Source organism: Bufo bufo, chromosome 4 (assembly GCF_905171765.1).
Source record: "Bufo bufo chromosome 4, aBufBuf1.1, whole genome shotgun sequence".
NCBI lineage: Eukaryota > Metazoa > Chordata > Amphibia > Anura > Bufonidae > Bufo > Bufo bufo.
The window spans coordinates 465,847,768-465,870,246 of NC_053392.1; the positions used below are offsets into that span (position 1 = coordinate 465,847,768).

The window sequence follows — 22,479 nt, forward strand, 5'->3', positions numbered from 1 at the left end:
AGCTTCATACTCACATTCTAACACTGTGCTCCAAAAAGCCAACAGTAAAATGCATTGAGGGGACTCCTCCTTGAGTCCTTTCATTTATGTGTGTGAGCACTGGAGTCCTCTGAATACATTTTACTGATGGATTGTCCTAGCACAGCATTGGAATGCAATTGAATTACAGAACCGGACTTACTGTAGCTTGACTTACACAACACACTGCTTACTCTAATATAACTATAATATTCACATGTGGATATAGTGGATAAATATTATATGGGTCTTACTTTGTCCATATGTGTACATTGGATCTTTTAGTAACTACGTACCTTTACTTATTAAAGTAAAACTAGCTTTACCAATTATTACATGTTGCAACAGTTAAGTAATACAGACTAAATATAAAACTAATAGTGCATACATTTGACCTAATAATGGAAACATTGCAATAGGATTTGTGCCAGGAATTAAAAACCCATATAGATTAATATAACTCTTATGAACCTATCTAGATAAAAATCAATAAGCATTATAGGGTATAGATATATGGTAACATGTGCCGTACGACAGGAAGCGACGCAACGCAAAAGGTTATGGATACATGGCGACAATTGTCATGGGACATTACAAATAATGTATTTCAATGGTGTCGCAATGAGATTTGCTGCAACTGCAACAGTCGCAAAAAAAGAATCCAACTTGGATCCGACATGAAATAAAGTAAATATTACAGATCAGCGAATCGACTTCGAATGGTACATCCGAAGTCACTTTGCAAAAATTTTTATTCTAATACTGTACGGAGATCCTTCTCCGTACAGTATTAGAATGTATGGGCTCCGATGAACCGAAGTTATTTCTTCGCGAAGTCTGGCGAGACTTCATATAATAACTTCAGTAATTAATTATTACAGTGAAAAATCTTTGAACCGAACTCGGGTTTGGTTCCGAGTGGTACCTTGGAACTGAACCTAAGTACTAAGTATTGTTCAAAAGTTTTTCACTGTAATAATTAATTACAGAAGTTATTATATGAAGTCTCGCCAGACTTCGCGAAGAAATAACTTTGGTTCATCGGAGCCCATACATTCTAATACTGTACGGAGAAGGATCTCCGTACAGTATTAGAAGGATTTTTTTAGCAAAGTGACTTTGGATGTACCATCTGAAGTTGATTCGCTCATCTTTAGTAAATATCTCACAATTGGAGCATTTTAGTAATAAAGCTACTTGCAAATTTAACCAGCTTTTCATGCTGAATTATATTAAAATGACATTTAACGGTTGGAGAACAACTTTAAGGGTTGTGAGATTTTTATTTCATAATATTGTCAAACTGTAATAACAGCTTTTGCTGATTTTTACTGGATGCTTATACATGATACTGCTTTAGAAGCCGCCACTTTTGCATTCCCTATAATAAAGTACGCATACAGAAGAAATCTATTGCATGTAAACACACCATCATAGCTTGATTTATAGCTTTTTGTACACACTTCCACTATTTACAAATGTAGAAAATAAATGCATCAAGAGACTTAAAGAAAGATGTTAGATTTGTATTTATGAGTACCTTCAATGTGCGGTATTTATGTTATAAAGCAGCGGGGAGGTAATTCTTACAGCCCAAAGCTAAGAACATAGTAAAAGAAAAGACTGATGCATATCCTGCTGGAATCAATTTTGTAGATGTCTCCACTTTACATGTGACTATGCGTGACTAAATGTCATTTAAATCTTTCAGGTAATATGCTGACTTAAGACCTTAATTCATCATAATTACTGTTAAAATAGGAACCTTTCTGCACATAAAAAAACCCTTCTAAATAGGGAATGGAGAAGACATTGGGGGTCATTTATCAAGCTGAAATACGCCTAAGTTTGGAGTATTTCAGGTGCAGATTGTGGCGCAACAGCTAGTTGCCCTGTAATCTGCAACTTCTCCCCACTCACGGCGGGTCTAAAAAAGTGGGGGTGGTGTGGAAGGGGATGAGCCAGCCTGTTTCAAGAGTAGAAAACGGTTTAAATGTAAAACAGCTCGAAAGCTGTCTTATGTTAAGAAGTGGCGGTGGTTCCGCAAGAGTTATGTAGAGGCCTGAGCCTCTTCATAACTTTGATGATTTACCACTAGCGATGGGGTTTTATTAAGACCAAAATGCGGTCTTAATAAATGTGCCCCATTGTTTCTACAGAAAATATGGAGTTTCTGCGAAAGAGTAGTCATCATCATCTTGGGGCCCAGTATGAACAACAGCCGCAGACCATTGTTGAAGAGTAAAAAAAAAGCTAAAGAAAGCTATTTTTAAGTGGGTTGTAAAAGATTTTGTTCTAGCCTTTCTGAGGACTTATGCAGGTAAAATAGCACCCGCTGATGATAGCCAATGGATGCACAAATTTTGGGCTGTTGTGCCATACTTGCCTTTAAAATCATGCGGTAATTAACTGCTGCAGGTGGGTGACCTTTCATCTACATGTGGCTGCCACATGGGCACAGCCTAATATTAGAATAGAATTAGAATATTGGAACAAAATGTCTCCTTTGAACTTCTGCCCCATTACCATTAATGAAGCTGAGCTATGATACCCAGCACAATTCATGGACAACCCATGGCGCTGTTTCTAAAGAAAAAATCATGCCTTTTATTCTAATCTTATGTACAGTATCTGGTCCAACAGTAGACACCAACTATTGCGGTGCAGTCTTCATCTGTGTTACTTGACCCCTGTCATATGATTCAAGCTGTATTCATTTTCTTTCTTGAGTTGTACTTTACTTAAGTAGAAATAAATGAAAGTTTTGAGCAAAATTTACTAGATGACAATCAGTAGCAATCATTTTTTTTTTTTTACATTGGCACATGTTGCGATATTCTTTGCAGTCTCCTCAAAAAATTGTGTACTAATATCTGATGATGCCATATCATTAATACCAATTTGCCTGAGAAACAAGCAGCAGTTTATAATATTCGGAATCTCAGAATTGAATGTAACTACCAGAACTTAAAGTGTACTGCACTGTTGCAAAACTTTTTACACTGCATAAAGAAATGTCAGAAGTTTTGATTGGTACTGAAACCCCCACCATAAACGAAACGTGTAGCTGAACTCCACCTCTCATTTTTAGCTGAAGACGGGCTCATAGACTTTCTATGAGCTGAGTATTACCATGTCTATGACATGTCAAAATTTTTGAAAGTGCAGTTACACTTTGCTTTTTTTTTAGGAAAAAGGAAAATTAAAAGTTCATTTTAAACTTGACATAAAACATGTCCCGGTATTTGACGTACCTAAAATGGTTTTATTTGGCTTCACTCCAAGTAAAATATACTTGTAATAACACTTGTGAGTTTGACATAGATCACAATTTAGAGCTGTTTTATAGCAGACAGTGCAAGTACACTAGCAAATAAAAGGCAGCTATCAAACTATCAAAGTACTGTAGGCACAATAATCATCAGGAACCAGGGTCAAAAATACACTTACATTGCAGGTCTTCATTGTCTGCAGGAGACAGGCAGTTTTTGAAACTCAAAAGAATCAATGCATTATTTAAATGTTAATAATGCTATCTTCCTTTTGAGAGAATACATGTATTATGTGGCAATACTGCATGGAAGTCAAGAGTCCAATAGACATGTTCTCAGAACGGACTGTCCCTGCTGCAGTAATCGGAAGTTATGCATTCAGATATAAATTGAAAACAAAAGTTCTTTCTAAATTATCCCCTAAACATATAACTTAAATACTCAATTTAAGACCAGGAAATAATATGTTCTTTGATGTATGTTAATTTTTCATTAGAACACTAAGAAATAATTACCGTATTTCAAAAGTTCATCCATAAAAGGTCCCATAGCAGCAAGATGTTGGATGGTAATGCTAATTTAACCCTATAGAAGCATTTCTTGCGTAGATTTTACATTTTCTTTTACTGTACTAACGTAGCTATATTAGAAATCCTCAATATGAAAAGCAAATAGTAGTAGATTAACCAATCATAATTTTATGATCAGAGAGTTACTAAAGTCAGAACAGCTCAATGTCTGTCAGTGTTTGTGAAGTCCTGACTTGATTATTGTCTTTTTGTACAGGTGGGACATTTTATAGAATTTCCATTACTGTGGTCAGTGATGCTGATAATGATGAATTAAAAGTCCAGAGCTTGGTATCGAGTTGGGTAAGTATGCATGCCCTTTATAGATAGAATATGTATGTCAACAGACCATTCCAATGAAGTTCCCTAGTTATTTAAAAGAACCTGTCAACCTTTTGTTTTTGTAAATATTACAAGAATTCTCTTTAAAAAACTTTACTATAACGTTTAGAAGAGAAATTTTGCATTTTATAATGGTGTATCTCAAACCCAAGAGACTTGAATCTGTAGAGCAGGAGACACTGAGCAGATTGATATTTGGTTTTGTTTAGAGGCGGATCTTTCAGTGACTGACAGCTATCTCTGTATACACAGTCATAGACGGAAGGCTGTCAATCACTGAATAGCATCACCTCCTTGACTTCCCAGAAAGACCTTGAATTTAACTTATACTGAATCATTTCCCCCAAAGCTATATATCAATCTGCTCAGCTTCTCCTGCTCTATAGTTCAGTTATCATGTTCAACATTACAGGTTCCCTTTAGATATCTATACAGGGGTTTTAAAATGAAAACTGCTATTGTGGGAGATTTTGTCTAGTTTGCATTTTTTTTTTGTCTACGCTGGGAGTGTACTAGAAAAGAAACTGCGTTGACCATGTCCTGTGTTTCGCATATTTGCAGTAGCCAATGAAAATAATATAGTGGTTTGTCCATCCCAACTACAAAACTTCCCTGCTAGTCACTTTTTCCCATTCAGTAATCTTTGCATCTTTCAAAGATTCATGTACAAGTGACTCCTGAATTGCTGAAAGTGGTTGTCTGGCATAGGAGACAACAACCTCAATCCACCTAACCTGCTGCCCATAAAAAACACATGTCTAAGCCACTGTGTCTTAGCCACTTCTCCATTCCTGGATGCTTCCTGCCCCCACAAGACCACGAAAGGACTTGGTCCTGTGACCTCTGTGGCCAGTCACAGGCCTCAGTGGTCACATCTGCTTGAATGGGACGTCACAACCTTTAACTTTCTTTATAGGCCACTACTTCTTCCTTACATAGGTCTGGTAATAGGTCCTCACTTGCTCTCTCCTTCCTTATTACTTCTTTAAATTCTTCTTTGTCCTTTCCTGTTTTTTTCCCTTCTTGCCTTTCTTTTTAAATGTCTACATTATATGGTGCTTTTGTCTAAAGCAGTGATGCTCAACCTGCGGCCCTCCAGCTGTTGTAAAACTACAACTCCAATTTTTGCAACAGCTGGAGGGCCGCAGATTGGGCATCCCTGGTCTAAAGCATGATGAACACATGTGGTATCCACTTAATGCTATTCATTTAATGAATACTCAGAACAAAATTTGTATAGTGGTTTATGCCTAGTACAGAATCTAAGGTAGTTCACCATACAGTGATTCATAGAGAACCAAAAAGACATTCATTTTTTTGCACCACTCACTAAGGTAAAGCCTTAATTGTAACACAGTATGTAAACTTTGGAGATTTGGCCAGTAACTGGCTTAGCAGATATCTCCAGGCATTTCCTGCATGATGGACAAGGAAGTAGAGATCAATGGGGAACCAATAAGCATCAGAACAGGATCAGTGGGGGGTCAGTGAGGGTATGGCTTCTTTCATTTTTCTTTTTAATCTTTTTTTGAGTGCTTTATAAATAATACCCCTGCAAAACTATTTTAACATATATGTTGTATGTTGTCAGCCCATGAACTGTCAATAGACATGTAGATAACATCTGTATGCACTTTTGGGACGTAAAAAGTGTTGCAAGTTATAGTGCGTGCCATATTTGCAGCATCTTTTTGAAAAGATGGGAGGAGACTTAACTGGGGTGAGGCCAGTCATGGCCTGCCAGATTTACTATAATTTGCACATGCATCACTAGTGTTAGTATATGGGCCTCACGGTTTTGTTCAGTTTTGTCATCCTTATTAAGGGAGCTACATAGTATGTCATGGACCCTTAGTGAATGTAACAAGGTTAGGCCTCGTTCACATCACCGTTTCTCCTTTCCGTTCTCCGGCTCCGTTGGGGAGCCGGAGAACGGAAAGGACGGATTCTGCAGATAACTGAGACCTAACTGAGCGTAATGGAGCCTAAAGACCCCATAGACTATAATGGGGTCCGTTCGGTGTCCGTTCAGAACATGATCTCCGCTCAAAAATCATGTTCTGAGCAGACACCGAACGGACCCCATTATAGTATATGGGGTCTTTAGGCTCTGTTACGCTCAGTTAGGTCTCAGTTATCTGCAGACTCCGTCCTTTCCGTTCTCCTGCTCCTCAACAGAGCCAGAGAACGGAAAGGAGAAACGGTGATGTGAACGAGGCCTTAGGCTACTTTCACACTCGCGTTTGGTGCGGATCCGTCATGGATCTGCACAGACGGATCGGTTCAGATAATACAAACATCTACATCCGTTCAGAACGGATCCATTTGTATTATCTTTAACATAGCCAAGACTGTGATTGTGTCATAGAAAATGGATCCGTCCCCATTGACTTACATTGTGTGTCAGAACGGATCCGTTTAGCTCAGTTGCCAGCAGCATTTTGGTGTCCATCTTCAAATCAGAATGGAGACGGAATTGAGGCAAACTGATGCATTCTGAGCGAATACTTTTCCATTCAGAATGCATTAGGGCAAAACTGATCCATTTTGGACCGCTTGTGAGAGCCCTGAACGGATCTTACAAACGGAAAGCCAAAATGCCAATGTGAAAGTAGCCTTAACAGTATAGGATATCATATTCATAATTTATTACATCAGAGACACGTGAATTACAGTAGGATGGTCCAGTAATTTACATTTTCAAATTCTTTAAGCAGATTATATCCAGTTGGATCCTGCTTTGTAACCTGTAGGTCGGGTTACAGTACAAATCCCAGATATCCCAGATTATGCATACAGCTCTCAAAGCTTTACCTTACAGTATGTCTGCTTATGATTCATTTAAAATTGACATAATAATTAACTGTTGCATGTTTTCAGCTGAATGTCACATTCCGAAACTGGAACTACACTGTCTTTGTTGTAAATATTAGGTAAGCATTATTTTTCTTTTTGATAGAAGGGTTGCCATTACAAAGATTATGTATAAGTAACATTAAATGCATTTACAGATTACTTTGAAGCATTATTGAATAACTACATTTTGTCTATGTAAATATATGCCATTAGTTAAGATTTAAGTAGGGATCTTTTTAATTTTCCATACTGAACTGGATAAAAAGTTAAAGGGGTTGTCTTACTTGAGCAAACTGCATTTATCATGTAAACAAAGGGGGTCATTTATTAAGACCGATATTTTAGACGCCGGTCTTAATAACCCTTATATCTGGCAGTGGATCTGCCAAAGTTATGAAGAGGCGCAGGCGCCAGCTTCCTAACTGTCTTGCATTTAGACCATTTTCTATGCCTAAAACAGGCGTAAAAAATGGTAAATGGGACAAGCTTCCTGGCCCGTCCCCACCCGCGCTATGCCCACTTTTTTTTAGACCTGGTGTAAGCGATAACAAAATCGCAGATTGCAGAGATACTAATCTGCTACAGAAATACAGCTAATATAGGCATATTTCTAGGTAGTAAATGACCCTAAAAGAAACTACAAGCCACTTGTCCATATTGCCTCGTTTGCTGGCTTGATTCATTTTTACATCACATTATAAACTTCTTATTTCCATAGTTAGGACCACCCCGCAATCCAGCAGCGGTGGCTGTGCTTGCATATTTTAGGAAAAAGTAGTGACCTCTCTGGTGGCTGGGACCTTAGGAGCACACATAGGGCGTGCTTTTTCCTATAGTGTGCGCACACAGCCACTGCTGCTGGATTGTATACATGGAATATGAATATACATCAACTAGTTTATAAAATTAAGTGAATATTATAGATACCATGATTTTATTTTTTACCTTTATGTAATTTACTGTTTTTACTGACGGGTTAAACAGTTAATGCTTCTGTTGTCATTTGCTTCCCTTTCCCAGCATTACACCCGTAAATGCTTCAAGTGTACGGAAAGCTAGAGATGTGCAGGCAGTTGTCAATAGCAGGTAAGTAGACAAAAAACATAAGGGTTCACTGTACTGTTCATTGATGATGTATTGAAGTATACTTTGTTTCACAATAAAGACATAGGGGAAGATTTTCTAAGCTAAATGTGCCAGAATTGTAGCTCAGTTAGAGCCAAAAAAAACTGATGTACGTCTTGCACCAGAATTGTTATGTTTTAGACAAATTTTGCACTTCACTACACAGTTTAAAAAGCGAAGAGTGAAACTTAGAAATTGCATGGCTAAAAATACCCCATAATATTGATCTGAATTGAATCAACCAAGGGGTGCTGTAAAGAAAAGAAAAGCGTCTAATATGTTTAGCAACATCAGTGACATCGCTTGAACCACTGACATAAATTTGGCTCATTTACTTCCTGCCTGGTTTAGTTAAAAATTTACTAAATTTAAAGGGCTTGTCCCACAAAAAGGCATTCTATATTTTTCAAACCGGCTCCTTAATCTGAATTCTTTTGTAACTGCATTAAATAAAAAATTTATTTACTGTATTTTTCAGTCTCTAAGATGCACCTCTCCAGGTTTAGACATCAGGAAATTAGAAGATAAATATTGTGTATTAATTAAAACTTTCTTGGTAGTTTAATGAAATGGATGGGTTGGTGTATCTAATAGTCTAGGTTAAAGGTGATTAATAGTTTACAGTCAGCTCCTGTTAATCCTAGTATGTCATCTTTTGACCATTGAAACAAACAGCAATGGCACATGTGGTCACATGATAGGAGTATCATCACAAACATTGCAAGTTATTATGTAAAGTACCCTCTGTACCCTCTGTGATGTCCTCTTCTTCTTACTAGGCTGACCCTTCCCACCTGTGACATCATCAGATATTTTTTAGTTACCCTTAAGTCAGAGCTTCCATGTTTTTAACTGCTGCCTGGAAACGTTCAGCATGGGGGGAGGTGGAGGTGTTTTTTTACAGTCCTCTCCATGAACTTAATGGTCTTTCAGCCTCCATTGATCACATGGGGTAGAGAGAGAGAGAGCAGGCGCACACCTTTCTCACTGATCCAGCAATGTGCTGTATGAGGGCTCTTTCGATCATTAAGGAGGCAGTCAGAGGAAATTGCCACTGCTGGTTCACCCTGACTGTGGACTATAAGACACCGGATACTTTAAGAAAGATTTTTTTTTCTGCTAAAAAAGTGAGTCTTATAGTCCAGAATAGTCCAGAGAAATCTTATTTAGTTATTGAATACAATATATCTGTGTAGGGCATTCTGCTGTTCGTTCTTCTCTGTCTACCTTTCTGAGGTAGTCGTACATGCTCAGTTCCCTCCTTTAGATGCCAACAGTCCTATCTTCTGTCAGAAGCTGTAACAGTTATGAGAAAGAGCTGCAACAGAAAGGACACGCCTCCTGAATTGCCAGCTTGAAACAAATATAACAGAGCAATTGGATCAATGAATGTAGAGGGCTCACTGATCAAGTAGGCAGAGGAGCTGCACTTGCTCAATCAGCGGCAAGGTCCTTGCTGTTACTAACAGCCAGGTCCCTACTGTATCCTCCAGCATAGCTGAAAACTTAGATGCCAGTGGATTAACCCCTCAGATACAGTAAATGCTGCATCTAAGAGGTATATAGAGGGAAGGGGCTTCCCCTCTCACCCCATGGGCTCCCAGTGATGGGTGCCAGTGGCTTTTATGGCAGGGGCCTGACAATTATGAACGCCTAAAAGGCCCAGCCTCAAGGCTGAGTATCAAAGTCAAGCTGTCAGTGTAAAATTAACATTTCCAGTGCAGTACAATACAGAATATATAGAATATATTGCACTGCTTTGTAAAAGGGTTCAGACCCTGAAACTAAAAAAAGTTTAAAAAAAAAGTTTTATATGATAAAAAAATTAATAAAAGCTTCAGCTAAAAAGGCACATTATTACTGCGTCAGTAATGACCAGTTCTATAAAAATATCACATAATTTTCCCTGGGGAACGCAATAAAAGAAAAAGAAAAGTAGTCCCAGAAAACCCATTTTTTGGTTACCTTGCTTCACAAAAAATGAAAACATCACCTCATCCTGCAAAAAAAACAAGCTTCCACAGAAGACTATCACCAGAAAAATAAAGAAAAGTCTCTCAGAAAATGACAAAAAAAACATGATTTGTTTTTTAAAATCATTTTACTGTGCAAAACAGAACTTTTTTTAAATAAATAGATTTGGTATCGCTGCATCTGTAATGACCTGTTCTATAAAAATATCATAGTGCCTACTCCGTTAGGTGAACATCATAAAATTTTTTATAAAAACTATACCAGAGCAGCAATTTTTGTCTTTGCCTCCAAAAAATCATAATGTCAAGCAGAAAGTCGTATGTGCCCCAGAATGGTACCATTGAAAACGTCACCTCACATGTTGGTTGTTTCTAAAACCAGGAAATAAGGAAATACAGCATTAGAGGGCTGACTTTTCACACTGGCAAATGATGGGCAGAGGCTATTTTGCAATGAAATGGTATATCTGGGGGAAAATTGCAGTTTTCACTTTGTACCATCTGCTGTGAATTCATTTTTGCAAAACATCTATGGGTCAAAATGCTTTTTACACCCCTTGAAAAATTTCTGGTGGTGTGTAGCTTCCAAAATGGGTGTCACTTTTTGGGGATTTCACTAAAGGGGTACCTCAGGTTCTCTTCAAAAGCAACAAGGTGCCTAAAAACATTCCAGCAAAATATGCCATCCAAAAGAACCCTGCGGTTTGCCCAAATGTGAGGTTAAAGTAACATTTTATTGGAAAAAATATATAATTTTTAATTTTCACAGCCAGCTGTTTGTAAATTCTATGAAATGCCTTTTGGGTCATAATGCTAACTACACCCCTTGAAAAATTCCTTGAGGGGTGAAGTTTCCAAAATGGGGCCACTATTTGGAGGTACCTTAGGGTCTTTTCAAATGTGACATGGTGACTAGGGAGGAGCGAATCGACTTCGGATGAAACATTAATTTATGAAGTTATTACGACTTCGCGAAGCAGTAACTTTGGCTCATCATAGCCAATACATTCTAATTCTGTACAGAGCTCCTGCTCCGTACAGTATTAGAACAAAGTTTTATACGAATCGACTTCGGATGCTTCATCCGAAGTCGATTTGCTCATGCCTAATGGTGACCAAAAACCATTCCAGCAAAATCTATCCTCTAAAAATCATATGGTGCTCCTTGCCTTCTGAGCCCTGTCCTGTGCCCATACAGTAGTTTATATATGGAGTATTTCTGTAAACTGCAGAATCAGGGTAATAAATTTAGAGGATTGTTTTTCTGTTTACTGTTGCTGTGATACAAGAAAAATGGATTACAATATTAAATCTACAAAAAAAGGACATTTTGAATTTCAACCCCATTTTCCTTTAATTCCTGTGGAACACCTAAAGGATTAACAAAATTTGTAAAATCAGTTTAGAATAATTTAAGGGGTGTAGTTTATAAAATGGAGTCATTTATGGGTGGTTTCTATTATGTAAACCCCTGAAAGTGACTTCATAACTAAATTGGTCCTTAAAAAATCGATATTTAAAATTTTCTTGAAAATGTAAAAAAGTGCAACTAAAATTCCAAGACTTCTAACGTACTAAAAAATTTAAATGACATTTACAAAATTATGCAAATATAAAGTAGGCATATGGTAAATGTGATAATTTTATGAGGTATCGCTGTCTAAAAAGCAGAAATTAAAAATTAAGAATTAAAAAAAAATAATCTGTACATTTTGGATTAAAAAAAATAAAATAAAGATAAAACATATTGACCCAAATTCACCACTAACAAGAAAACTGTCTCAGAATGGCTTGAATAAATAGAGGCATTCCAATTTTATTACAGCATAAAGTGACACATGATATTTGCTGGGTTTTTAAAGGGCATCTGTCAGCAGATTTTTCCTGTGAAATTGGCTGTCCTGTTATATGTGCGCTTGGCAGCTGAAGTCATCTGTTTTGGTACCATATTCTTATGTGCCCGCTTATCTGAGAAACATGATGGCTTAATATTTGCAAATGAGCCTCTAGGAGCAACAGGGTTGTTGCCATTACACCTAAAGGCTCTGCTGTTTCTTCAACTACCACACCCTCTGCACTTTTACCCTAAGTTCACACTTGCGCGTTTTACAGCGCGTTCGAACGCGCTGTAAAACGCATAACCGATGCAAACCAATGCTTCCCTATGGGACTGGTTCACATCTTTGCGTTTTACAGCACGTTCGAACGCGCTGAAAAACGCCCCACGCATAAACAAGTTCTTGAGCTTCTTTGGGGCGTTTTGTCGCGCGTTTGCGGCCATAGGACACTGCTGTCAATCACACAAACGCGCGTGATACGCGCGTTGACTATGGAAAAAAACGTGCACAAAAACGCGCGACAAAAAACGCGCATATCAAATACGCTCAGGTCTGAACCCAGTGTAATTGACAGGGCCAGGGAGGCATGATGAAGTTTTTACTGCCTGGTGTTTGAACTAAAATCCTTAAAGTATAGAGGGTGTGGCAGTTACAGAGAAAACAGAGGTTTAATGGCAATGTCCCTATTGCGTCTAGAGTCATTTGCATATATTAGAACTCCGTTTTTCTCAGCAACATGGACACATATGAACATGGGACCAACACAGATGACTTCAGCTGCCAAGCGCACATGCAACAGGTCAGCCAGTTTCATAGGTACAAATCTGCTGACAGATGCCCTTTAAGGTGAAAAATGACTTGGTCCTCAAGGGTTTTAATGTAGTCTGGCAGTCTACATATTTACCTTATTCTGCATTTAATTAAAAGTGGAAACACTAAATAAGTGTAAACTATGTCATAGAACTTCCAAGCAATTAAAATAGCATAACTGGTAGTATAAAGGTAGTATTTTGTGGGAAATTCTAAGTCCTTTGCTCTGTATTTGTAAATGATGAGTGCATTTGACCACAAACAAAATCTAGTTGTCAAAACAAAGGAACATATTTTGATGGTGCTCATTTTAATATACTGCTTTGATTATAGTAACAATGTAGGATTTGTTATATATGTAGCTGTTTCAATTAAAATCATATGAGAGCACTTAGAGTGGTCTGTAATCAGCTCTGGGCCATTTCAACATATGTTTGTGCTGTAATGGCAATAGCTGTATTGTATAATTCTCTCTGTTAAATAGACCATATAATGTATTCCCATAGTTCGCTGATCTTAATGGATTGTGTGAAAAAAAACTAAAAACATGCTTGTTGCTGGGGGTATTGGAAATTTTAAATGTTAATAGCTACATTTTTATTTCATTTTTTTGCTGATGAGACTTCTCTAATTTTCTTATTTTCCATTATTCTTAATTTGAGCGTTATGCATAGATTAATATAGCAGTCTATCAGTTTTTCTTTCGGCATGTAAATTTGTGATTGTTTTTTGACAATTTTATAGCTTCCACAAAAAACAATTTTGCTACTATATAAGGGACAAATAATACCACTACACCATGACCACTGCCATCAACACCCAATACTGACTTACACAATATTACCACTATACTGTAACTAAATAAAGTCTACTTTTTAAAGACTCATATTACAGCCATACATTGATCAGATGGTGGTAGAAATCAGCTTTACGCAGGAGCTCTGCAGACCATATAGGTGATTACAGTACATCAAGTGACTCACAGGTGACATCTGCTCAGAGTAGAGTCTTTTTCCCAATTCTTCTCCATCCAGTCCAGACTGATATGATGACTCCTTTCGACCAAATCTTGTCCCTGCAGAATTTAACAGGCATCTTCATCTTTTGCTTTTCGAATTGGTATAGTGCCACAGATGTAATAATGTCGCCTCTATGCCCCACATAGTAATAATGATCCTGATAGTTATGCAGTAATAATGTCCTCTCAGTGCCCCAACTCTTCAATAGTGCCCCCTTTCTGTCCATACCCTGTATTGTTTTCTTTGTTCCCTCACACAGTAATAGTGGTCTGTTTATGACCCTACCCTAAAATAATGACTCCTGTTCACTCAAACTTTAATAATGTCCCCTTTTGTTGTACCTACACAGTTATGAGGCATATAACATAGAGCAGGAATGGTAGCATGCTGGTCAGCCCCAAGATCATCTTGTGGGTGGGTAAAGACTGCATGTAATCTAGTTCTTTATTTTCAGAAGATAGGGGTACTAGTTCCTTTATTTTTAGAAGATGGGTGCAACTGATCTGTTGATGATGTGGTTGGGGATGCCATGTACCTTCTGCAGAGCAAGGGGGTTGTGAGGGTATCTATTATGCAGCAGTGCAGGTTGTATGATAGTGAGAGAAGCAAAAGACAGACCCTCTGGCATTCCAGTGGAGGCAGAAATAGTGTCAGGCTAGTCAATGTCCTTGGGAGTTCTCGGAGGAGCTTGTTGGGCTGCCTTCCTGCATTAGACCCAGTTGATGAGGAGGTCTGTCCTTATAGTCAAGATCTGAAGTAAGAGAGGTACTAAGCAGCACTTGTGGCCCTCACATGGGGTGATTGATTGATACAAGTACACACATGCACGCACTTTTCTGTACGAATTCTAATATGACAAGTTAATGCCTCCTTTTTTTCACATAGCTTTCAGAAAAATCTTGAAAGATTTACTAGAGGTGCAGAAGACAACAAAAATCAAAGGTAAATTTGTGCGTAGTAGTAGTACTGTACATTTTTATATCTAACTGTACATGAACAGTGAAATTCCTTGAAAACTGGACCCTGTTTTGGATTGTGTTAGTTTTTTTTCAATATTATATGATAACAATCATGGAGCATAATATGTGAAAAAATTATCAGTTAATCATTTAGGATTTAGTTTTTCTTGATGTATAAACATTTTTCAAAAAGTTTGAACTGACAACAGCCTTGTTAATTGCAAGGAGCCATTTGGATAAGAGATTACAGTGACATTTTAAGATTAGATATGTTCCAAAGTTTATTATGAATTCATTAATTAATTAATTCATTGAATTTTAGCAAAAAATCTTTTGGGTTCAGTCACCCTGAAAAGGGTGATTGAGCCTGAACTAGTAAAGCTATTAATATATTCAAAACTAAAGTACAGTGGAATCACAGAAACATATTATACTCAGAAAGGGTTTATGATATATGACTGTTAACTATGATGACAATAACAGCTCTGGAAAAGTTGTGGTTAGAGTGGTGTCATTGTCCCTTCCTCACAAGAATGAGAGGGGCAAGAGGAAGGAGAAGAATGACCAACCATTAATTCTCAAGACTAGGAGATGATTCACTAGGATGTTCTACATGAAAGAGTATGCTGTTTTTATCCAATGTACCTAACCATAATTACCTATGTATTTTGCAGTTATTATGTCTGGGCCCTTCTGGTTTATAATAACAGTAATAATGTTGTTTTGGAAAAAGATGATATATTAAAAAAGATTAATGGCAGCCCACCCTCTGGTCTGACCCTTCAAGCAGTTGACGTTTTTCCAGTTGGTAAGTGTATACAGTATGTACAATATTCTGTTATAGGTTTTAAAAGAATTTATGGGCTGTGAAACAGTGATGATTATGAAAGACTGAAAAATACAAGACAAAACAATAATTACTTCAGCAGCATTCCCATTCCCATATTTGAAATACACACTTAATATCAGACTGGCACTCTCCAATAATGGGCAAAATCAAATTAACCCCAGACTAGTTGTAATTTATTATTAAAATATTTCTGATACTTATGAATGTATATATAAAAATGTTAAAAATGTATTATTAAAATATTTCCGAAACATATGAATGTATACATTAACCCCTTAAGGACCCTGCGCTGGTCCTTAAGTCACGTCCACCAGCGCCGTACATGTACGGCTGACTGATCGGGCGGGTGCAGAAGCTGCGCCAGCCCGATCAGCGTCACGGACCCAGCAGTAACTGACAGCTGGGCACCTGCTAGATACTCCGGCAATGGTGAAAATACCACTGTCAGCGTGTCAAAGCTGACCGAGGCATGCAGAGGGTTCACAGAGGGTAAGGGTACCCACCACTTCCCCATCGGGTCCATGCCACTGCAGGCAAGCCCAATGTCTTCCATAGGCATCGGAGCTTGCCTTCTATGGAAGCCTGTGAGATCCATCCCTTAGGCTGGGTCAACAGGCAGGCTGTCGGCATAAAAGCTGACAGCCAATGTATTACAATACAGGTTGTATTGTAATGCATTGCAGAGGGGATCAGACCCCAGAAGTTGAAGTCCCAGAGTGGGACAAAAATAAAAAGTAAAAAAAAGTGTTTTTCATAATAAAAAAAAGTTTCAAGTAAAATAAAAAATAAAATTTCAAAATAAAACACATAAAATTGTAAAAAAAATAGAAAAAAAAGAAAACCAGACATATTTGGTATTGCCACATCCGTAACAACCAGTTCTACAAAAATATCACATGATCCACCCCCTCACCTGAACGCCGTATAAAAAAATAAAATAAAAATTGTGCTAAAACAATAATTTTTTTGTCACCTTACATCACTAAAAGTGCAACACCAAGCAATCAAAATGCCTCCGAAAATAGTATCAATCAAACTGTCATCTCATCCTGCAAAAAATAAGCACCTACATAAAACAATTGGGCAAAAAATAAAAAAAAACTATGGCTCTCAGAATAGGGAGACACTAAAACATGATTTTTTTTTGTTTAAAAAATGCCCTTATTGTGTAAAACTTAAATAAATAAAAAAAATATTCATATTAGGTATCACCTCGTCTGTATCAACCTGCTGTATAAAAATATCACTTGACCTAACCCTTCAACCTGACCCTGAAACAGTCATATTTGGTATTGTCGCGTCCGTAACAACCTGCTCTATAAAAATAACACATGAGCTAATCTGTCAGATGAACATAGTAAAAAACTAAAAATATAAACAATGAAAAAACAGCAATTTTTTGTTACCTTGCCTCACAAAAAGTGTAATGTAGAGCAACCAAAAATCATATGTACCCTAAAATAGTACCAACAAAACTGCCTCCTTATCCCATAGTTTCCAAAATGGGGTCACTTTTATGGACCCTTTTATGGAGGTACAGTACATCAGGGGGTCTTCAAATGTGACATGGCAACTTAAAATTATCCCAGGGAAATCTGACTTCAAAAAACCATATGGCGTTCCTTTCCTTCTGTGCCCTGCCATGTGCCCGTACAGCAGTTTACAACCACATAGGGGGTGTTTCTGCAAACTACAGAATCAGGGTAATAAATATTACATTTTGTTTGGCTGTTAACCGTTGCTTTGTTAGCGGAATTTTTTTTTATTAAAATGGAAAATCTGCCAAAACAGTGAAATTCTGAAATTTCATCTACATTTTCCTTTAATTCCTGTGAAACACCTAAAGAGTTAACAAAGTTTGTAAAATCAGTTTTGAATACCTTGAGGGGTGTCGTTTCTAAAATGGGGTCAGTTTTTGGAGTTTCTACTCTAGGGGTTCTTCAGGGGGACTTCAAATGTGACATGGCAACTTAAAATTATACCATTGAAATCTGCCTTCCAAAAACCATATGGCGTTCCTTTCCTTCTGCACCCTGCCGTGTGCCCGTACAGCAGTTTACGACCACATATGGAGTGTTTCTGTAACTACAGAATCAGGGTAATAAATATAAAGTTTTGTTTGGCTGTTAACCCTTGCTTTGATAGCGTAAAAAAATGGATTAAAATGAAAAATGTGCTAAAAAAGTTAAATTCTGAAATTTCATCTACATTTCCCTTTAATTCTTGTGGAACACCTAAAGGGTTAACCATTTATGGGTGGTTTCTAATATGTAAGCCCCACAAAGTGATTTCAGACCTGAACTGGTCCTTTAAAATTGGGTTTTGGAAATATTCTTAAAAAGTTTAAGATTTGCTTCTAAACTTCTAAGCCTTCTAACGTCCCAAAAAAAGAAAATGTCATTTACAAAATGATCCAAACAGGAAGTAGACATATGGGAAATGTAAAGTAATAACAATTTTTGGAAGTATCACTATCTGTTTGAAAACTGAGAAAATGAAATTTTCGGTAAATTTGGTATTTTTTTATAAATAAAAATGACATATTTTGACTCAAATTTACCACTGTTATGAAGTACAATATGTGACAAGAAAACAGTCTCAGAATGGCTTCGATAAGTAAAAGCGTTTTAATGTTATCACCACATAAAGTGACAAATGTCAAATTCACAAAAAATGGCCTGGTCCTTAAGGGGAAAAATGGCAGGATCCTAAAGGGGTTAAAATATAAACAATAAGTTAAAATAGAATTAAATAAAAAATATATATACACTCACCTAAAGAATTATTAGGAACACCTGTTCTATTTCTCATTAATGCAATTATCTAGTCAACCAATCACATGGCAGTTGCTTCAATGCATTTAGGGGTGTGGTCCTGTTCAAGACAATCTCCTGAACTCCAAACTGAATGTCAGAACGGGAAAGAAAGGTGATTTAAGCAATTTTGAGCGTTGCATGGTTGTTGGTGCCAGACGGGCAGAGTATTTCACAATCTGCTCAGTTACTGGGATTTTCACGCACAACTATTTCTAGGGTTTACAAAGAATGGTGTGAAAAGGGAAAAACATCCAGTATGCAGCAGTCCTGTGGGCAAAAATGCCTTGTGGATGCTAGAGGTCAGAGGAGAATAGGCCGACTGATTCAAGCTGATAGAAGAGCAACGTTGACTGAAATAACCACTCACTTACAACCGAGGTATGCAGAAAAGCATTTGTGAAGCCACAGCACGCACAACCTTGAGGTGGATGCGCTACAACAGAAGAAGACCCCACCGGGTACCACTCATCTCCACTACAAATAGGAAAAAGAGGCTACAATTTGCACGAGCTCACCAAAATTGGACTGTTGAAGACTGGAAAAATGTTGCCTGGTCTGATGAGTCTCGATTTCTGTTGAGACATTCAAATGTTAGAGTCCGAATTTGGCGTAAACAGAATGAGAACATGTATCCATCCTCTGATAGCTACTTCCAGCAGGATAATGCACCATGTCACAAAGCTCGAATCATTTCAAATTGGTTTCTTGAACATGACAATGAGTTCACTGTACTAAAATGGCCCCCACAGTCACCAGATCTCAACCCAATAGAGCATCTTTGGGATATGGTGGAATGGGAGCTTCGTGCTCTGGATGTGCATCCCTCAAATCTCCATCAACTGCAAGATTCTATCCTATCAATATGGGCCAACATTTCTAAAGAATGCTATCAGCACCTTGTTGAATCAATGCCACGTAGAATTAAGGCAGTTCTGAAGGCAAAAGGGGGTCCAACACCGTATTAGTATGGTGTTCCTAATAATTCTTTAGGTGAGTGTATATATATATATATACAGTACAGACCAAAAGTTTGGGCACACCTTCTCATTCAAAGTGTTTTCTTTATTTTCATGACTATGAAGGCATCAAAACTATGAATTAACACATGTGGAATTATACACATAACAAACAAGTGTGAAACAACTGAAAATATGTCATATTCTAGGTTCTTCAAAGTAGCCACCTTTTGCTTTGATTACTGGTTTGCACACTCTTGGCATTCTATTGATGAGCTTCAAGAGGTAGTCCCCTGAAATGGTCTTCCAACAGTCTTGAAGGAGTTCCCAGAGATGCTTAGCACTTGTTGGCCCTTTTGCCTTAACTCTGCGGTCCAGCTCACCCCAAACTATCTCGATTGGGTTCAGGTCCGGTGACTGTGGAGGCCAGGTCATCTGGCGCAGCACCCCATCACTCTCCTTCATGGTCAAATAGCCCTTACTTTCAAAGTTTTTCCAATTTTTCGGCTGACTGACTGACCTTCATTTCTTAAAGTAATGATGGCCACTCGTTTTTCTTTACTTAGCTGCTTTTTTCTTGCCATAATACCAATTCTAACAGTCTATTCAGTAGGACTATCAGCTGTGTATCCACCTGACTTCTTCTCAACGCAACTGATGGTCCCAACCCCATTTATAAGGCAAGAAATCCCACTTATTAAACCTGACAGGGCACACCTGTGAAGTGAAAACCATTTCAGGGGACTACCTCTTGAAGCTCATCAAGAGAATGCCAAGAGTGTGCAAAGCAGTAATCAAAGCAAAAGGTGGCTACTTTGAAGAACCTAGAATATGACATATTTTCAGTTGTTTTACACTTGTTTGTTATGTATATAATTCCACATGTGTTAATTCATAGTTTTGATGCCTTCAGTGTGAATCTACAATTTTCATAGTCATGAAAATAAAGAAAACTCTTTGAATGAGGTGTGTCCAAACTTTTGGTCTGTACTGTATATATATATATATTTATATATATATATATAGTAAATATATATATATATATATATATATATATATATACCTCCAACACAGGGCCCTTAGCTTGCCATAGTTTTATCAGTATTATTACTCTCCTAGGTAATAGATAGTAACAGTATATGGTTCCTCACATAGTAATATGCGGAATCAGACAAAAAATATTACAATTGAATCTAAAATCTTAACGGATTTAATTCTCAGTTGCCACTTCTATAGGGAATATAAAACATGTCCACATGCTGTTCAAATTTCATATATATTTTTTAGGAGTCACCGGCTAGTATCCATCAAAGTTTAATAGATGGTAATACACTTGATCACAAACTTTCCAATTAGTACCAATATACAGTATTTGTGTAATAAGTACAGTTCGCACATCTTGTGTGGCACTTCTTACCAACTCCTGGTGCGTACCGGTTCAGTGATTGAGTTCCTGTCTAGATGTATAGGCAGTGCACAGTGTCTCTCACCACTTCCACTTCCACTACAACATTTTTGTTTTTGCTTTCTATATATCAGATATATAACAAGATAAAATGAATACTAATTCCTAATATTAGTGAGATGATGCCTATGTAGATCAAAAAGCCTATCTTACAGAATTTCTTTAAAACTAGAAAGAAATAACACTCATAAAAAGCAAGAAAACTAAAAACAATGCACTTTTTTATGTTTTTCTTCTGGGATGAATGTAAAACAATAACACATCATTTATGCTTCTATTTCATATTTGTATTTCAAGTTGTTTCTCATCATAATTAGTTTCTTTTTCTGATAATAGTTCACATCTGAATAATTTTATGACTTTCGGGTTGTACTATCATTTAGAAATTTGGCAAATGTATCAAAGATGTGTACTGCGCATAATATATTTGTATATACGTACACCAGCCATGTGATGGCAAAAAGAAAAGGGGTCTAACAAGCCTAGTAACGTCAAAGCTTTTTATGCCATATGCACCATTATTATAAATTTGTCTCCGTTTGCACAATTTTCACCAATTCATAAATACATTCTTTCTACAGCACCATTGATAAACCTTATTGCTTTATTCCCTTTCAGAATTATGTGAACAGCAGCAATATCCACTCTCATACTTTTGGCCTCCTACCAAGCCAACAACAACTGCAGTTATACCATGTTCAAAAAATTCACCATATACTGCTTCAAGGACATGGTGAGACATGTATATATAATGTGTAGTAATGTATAGTACTAACAACTTTTCATGTCCAGTGTGTATACAGTACTGCAACAGAGGTCTAAAAGATTGCCTATTACAGTAAGTTGGTGCTAACTGCTACTGTTGAGTCGTATCACATCTAAAAATCAGGCTACAGTGAATTTATGTCAGTCTATTAAATCAGCTCAGTTACAAGATTTTGTCTGATTTCGCTTCCCAGGTTTATGGCAAGTCAGAATGTTATTGTGTGGTTTGATGGTCAGAATGTGGTCACAAGGACAGGAATTGAAACAATATTAACATTCGCCATACTGTCCATTGAGATTATGTAGCCTGCAATAAGTAAATTGTGACATATCCTGCAAATAGAACCTTCATAGCAATGACATGAAAATGTAAACCATTGTGTAGTGATTCTTTGGTTACATCGACTTTACACAAAATTTCTAAAGTGGCTTCAAGATGGCGATTCACTTTAAATGCTGATTATTAAGGGATTTTGTAATAAAGACAACCTCTGTCTGTATGCTTTATTTGGAGCCCCAATTCTATTAGCCAGAACAGAATCAGCTGTTTATTGGGGGTACCAGGAGCAGAATCATCAGGGGGTAGCATTTTGGGATGGAGTGACTCATGTGACAACTCTTTTAGATACGATATTATCATCAATTATTTCTTTGTTACCTGTTTTAGTGGATCAGGAAATGAAATAAAATAGCATCTTTTTTAAAAATATAAATAACAAATAAATATTCTGTTAATGCAATGTTTTTTGTTTGTTTTTTTAGTAATTTAGGTCTACATAACTATACTTCATATTGGGATGCACCAGATTTGAAAAACTGCACAGGTAATGAGAGAAACAACACAGA

The 22,479-nt window shown here is 37.2% G+C and overlaps 1 protein-coding gene across 6 annotated transcripts in view; it reads left to right on the forward strand.

Annotated features, from left to right (window-relative positions):
• ADGRG6 (adhesion G protein-coupled receptor G6) overlaps positions 1 to 22,479 on the forward strand; it is a 167,678-nt gene that overhangs the window by 114,259 nt on the left and 30,940 nt on the right. For 5 of the 6 annotated variants that reach the window (XM_040429479.1, XM_040429481.1, XM_040429482.1 and 2 more), the window contains 7 exons: positions 4,077 to 4,162; positions 7,082 to 7,134; positions 8,078 to 8,143; positions 14,708 to 14,764; positions 15,456 to 15,589; positions 21,487 to 21,601; positions 22,396 to 22,457. In XM_040429479.1, coding sequence (XP_040285413.1) covers positions 4,077 to 4,162; positions 7,082 to 7,134; positions 8,078 to 8,143; positions 14,708 to 14,764; positions 15,456 to 15,589; positions 21,487 to 21,601; positions 22,396 to 22,457 — 573 coding nt within the window. The remainder of the gene's footprint in view (positions 1 to 4,076; positions 4,163 to 7,081; positions 7,135 to 8,077; positions 8,144 to 14,707; positions 14,765 to 15,455; positions 15,590 to 21,486; positions 21,602 to 22,395; positions 22,458 to 22,479) is intronic. The other variant, XM_040429480.1, reaches the window with a different exon arrangement.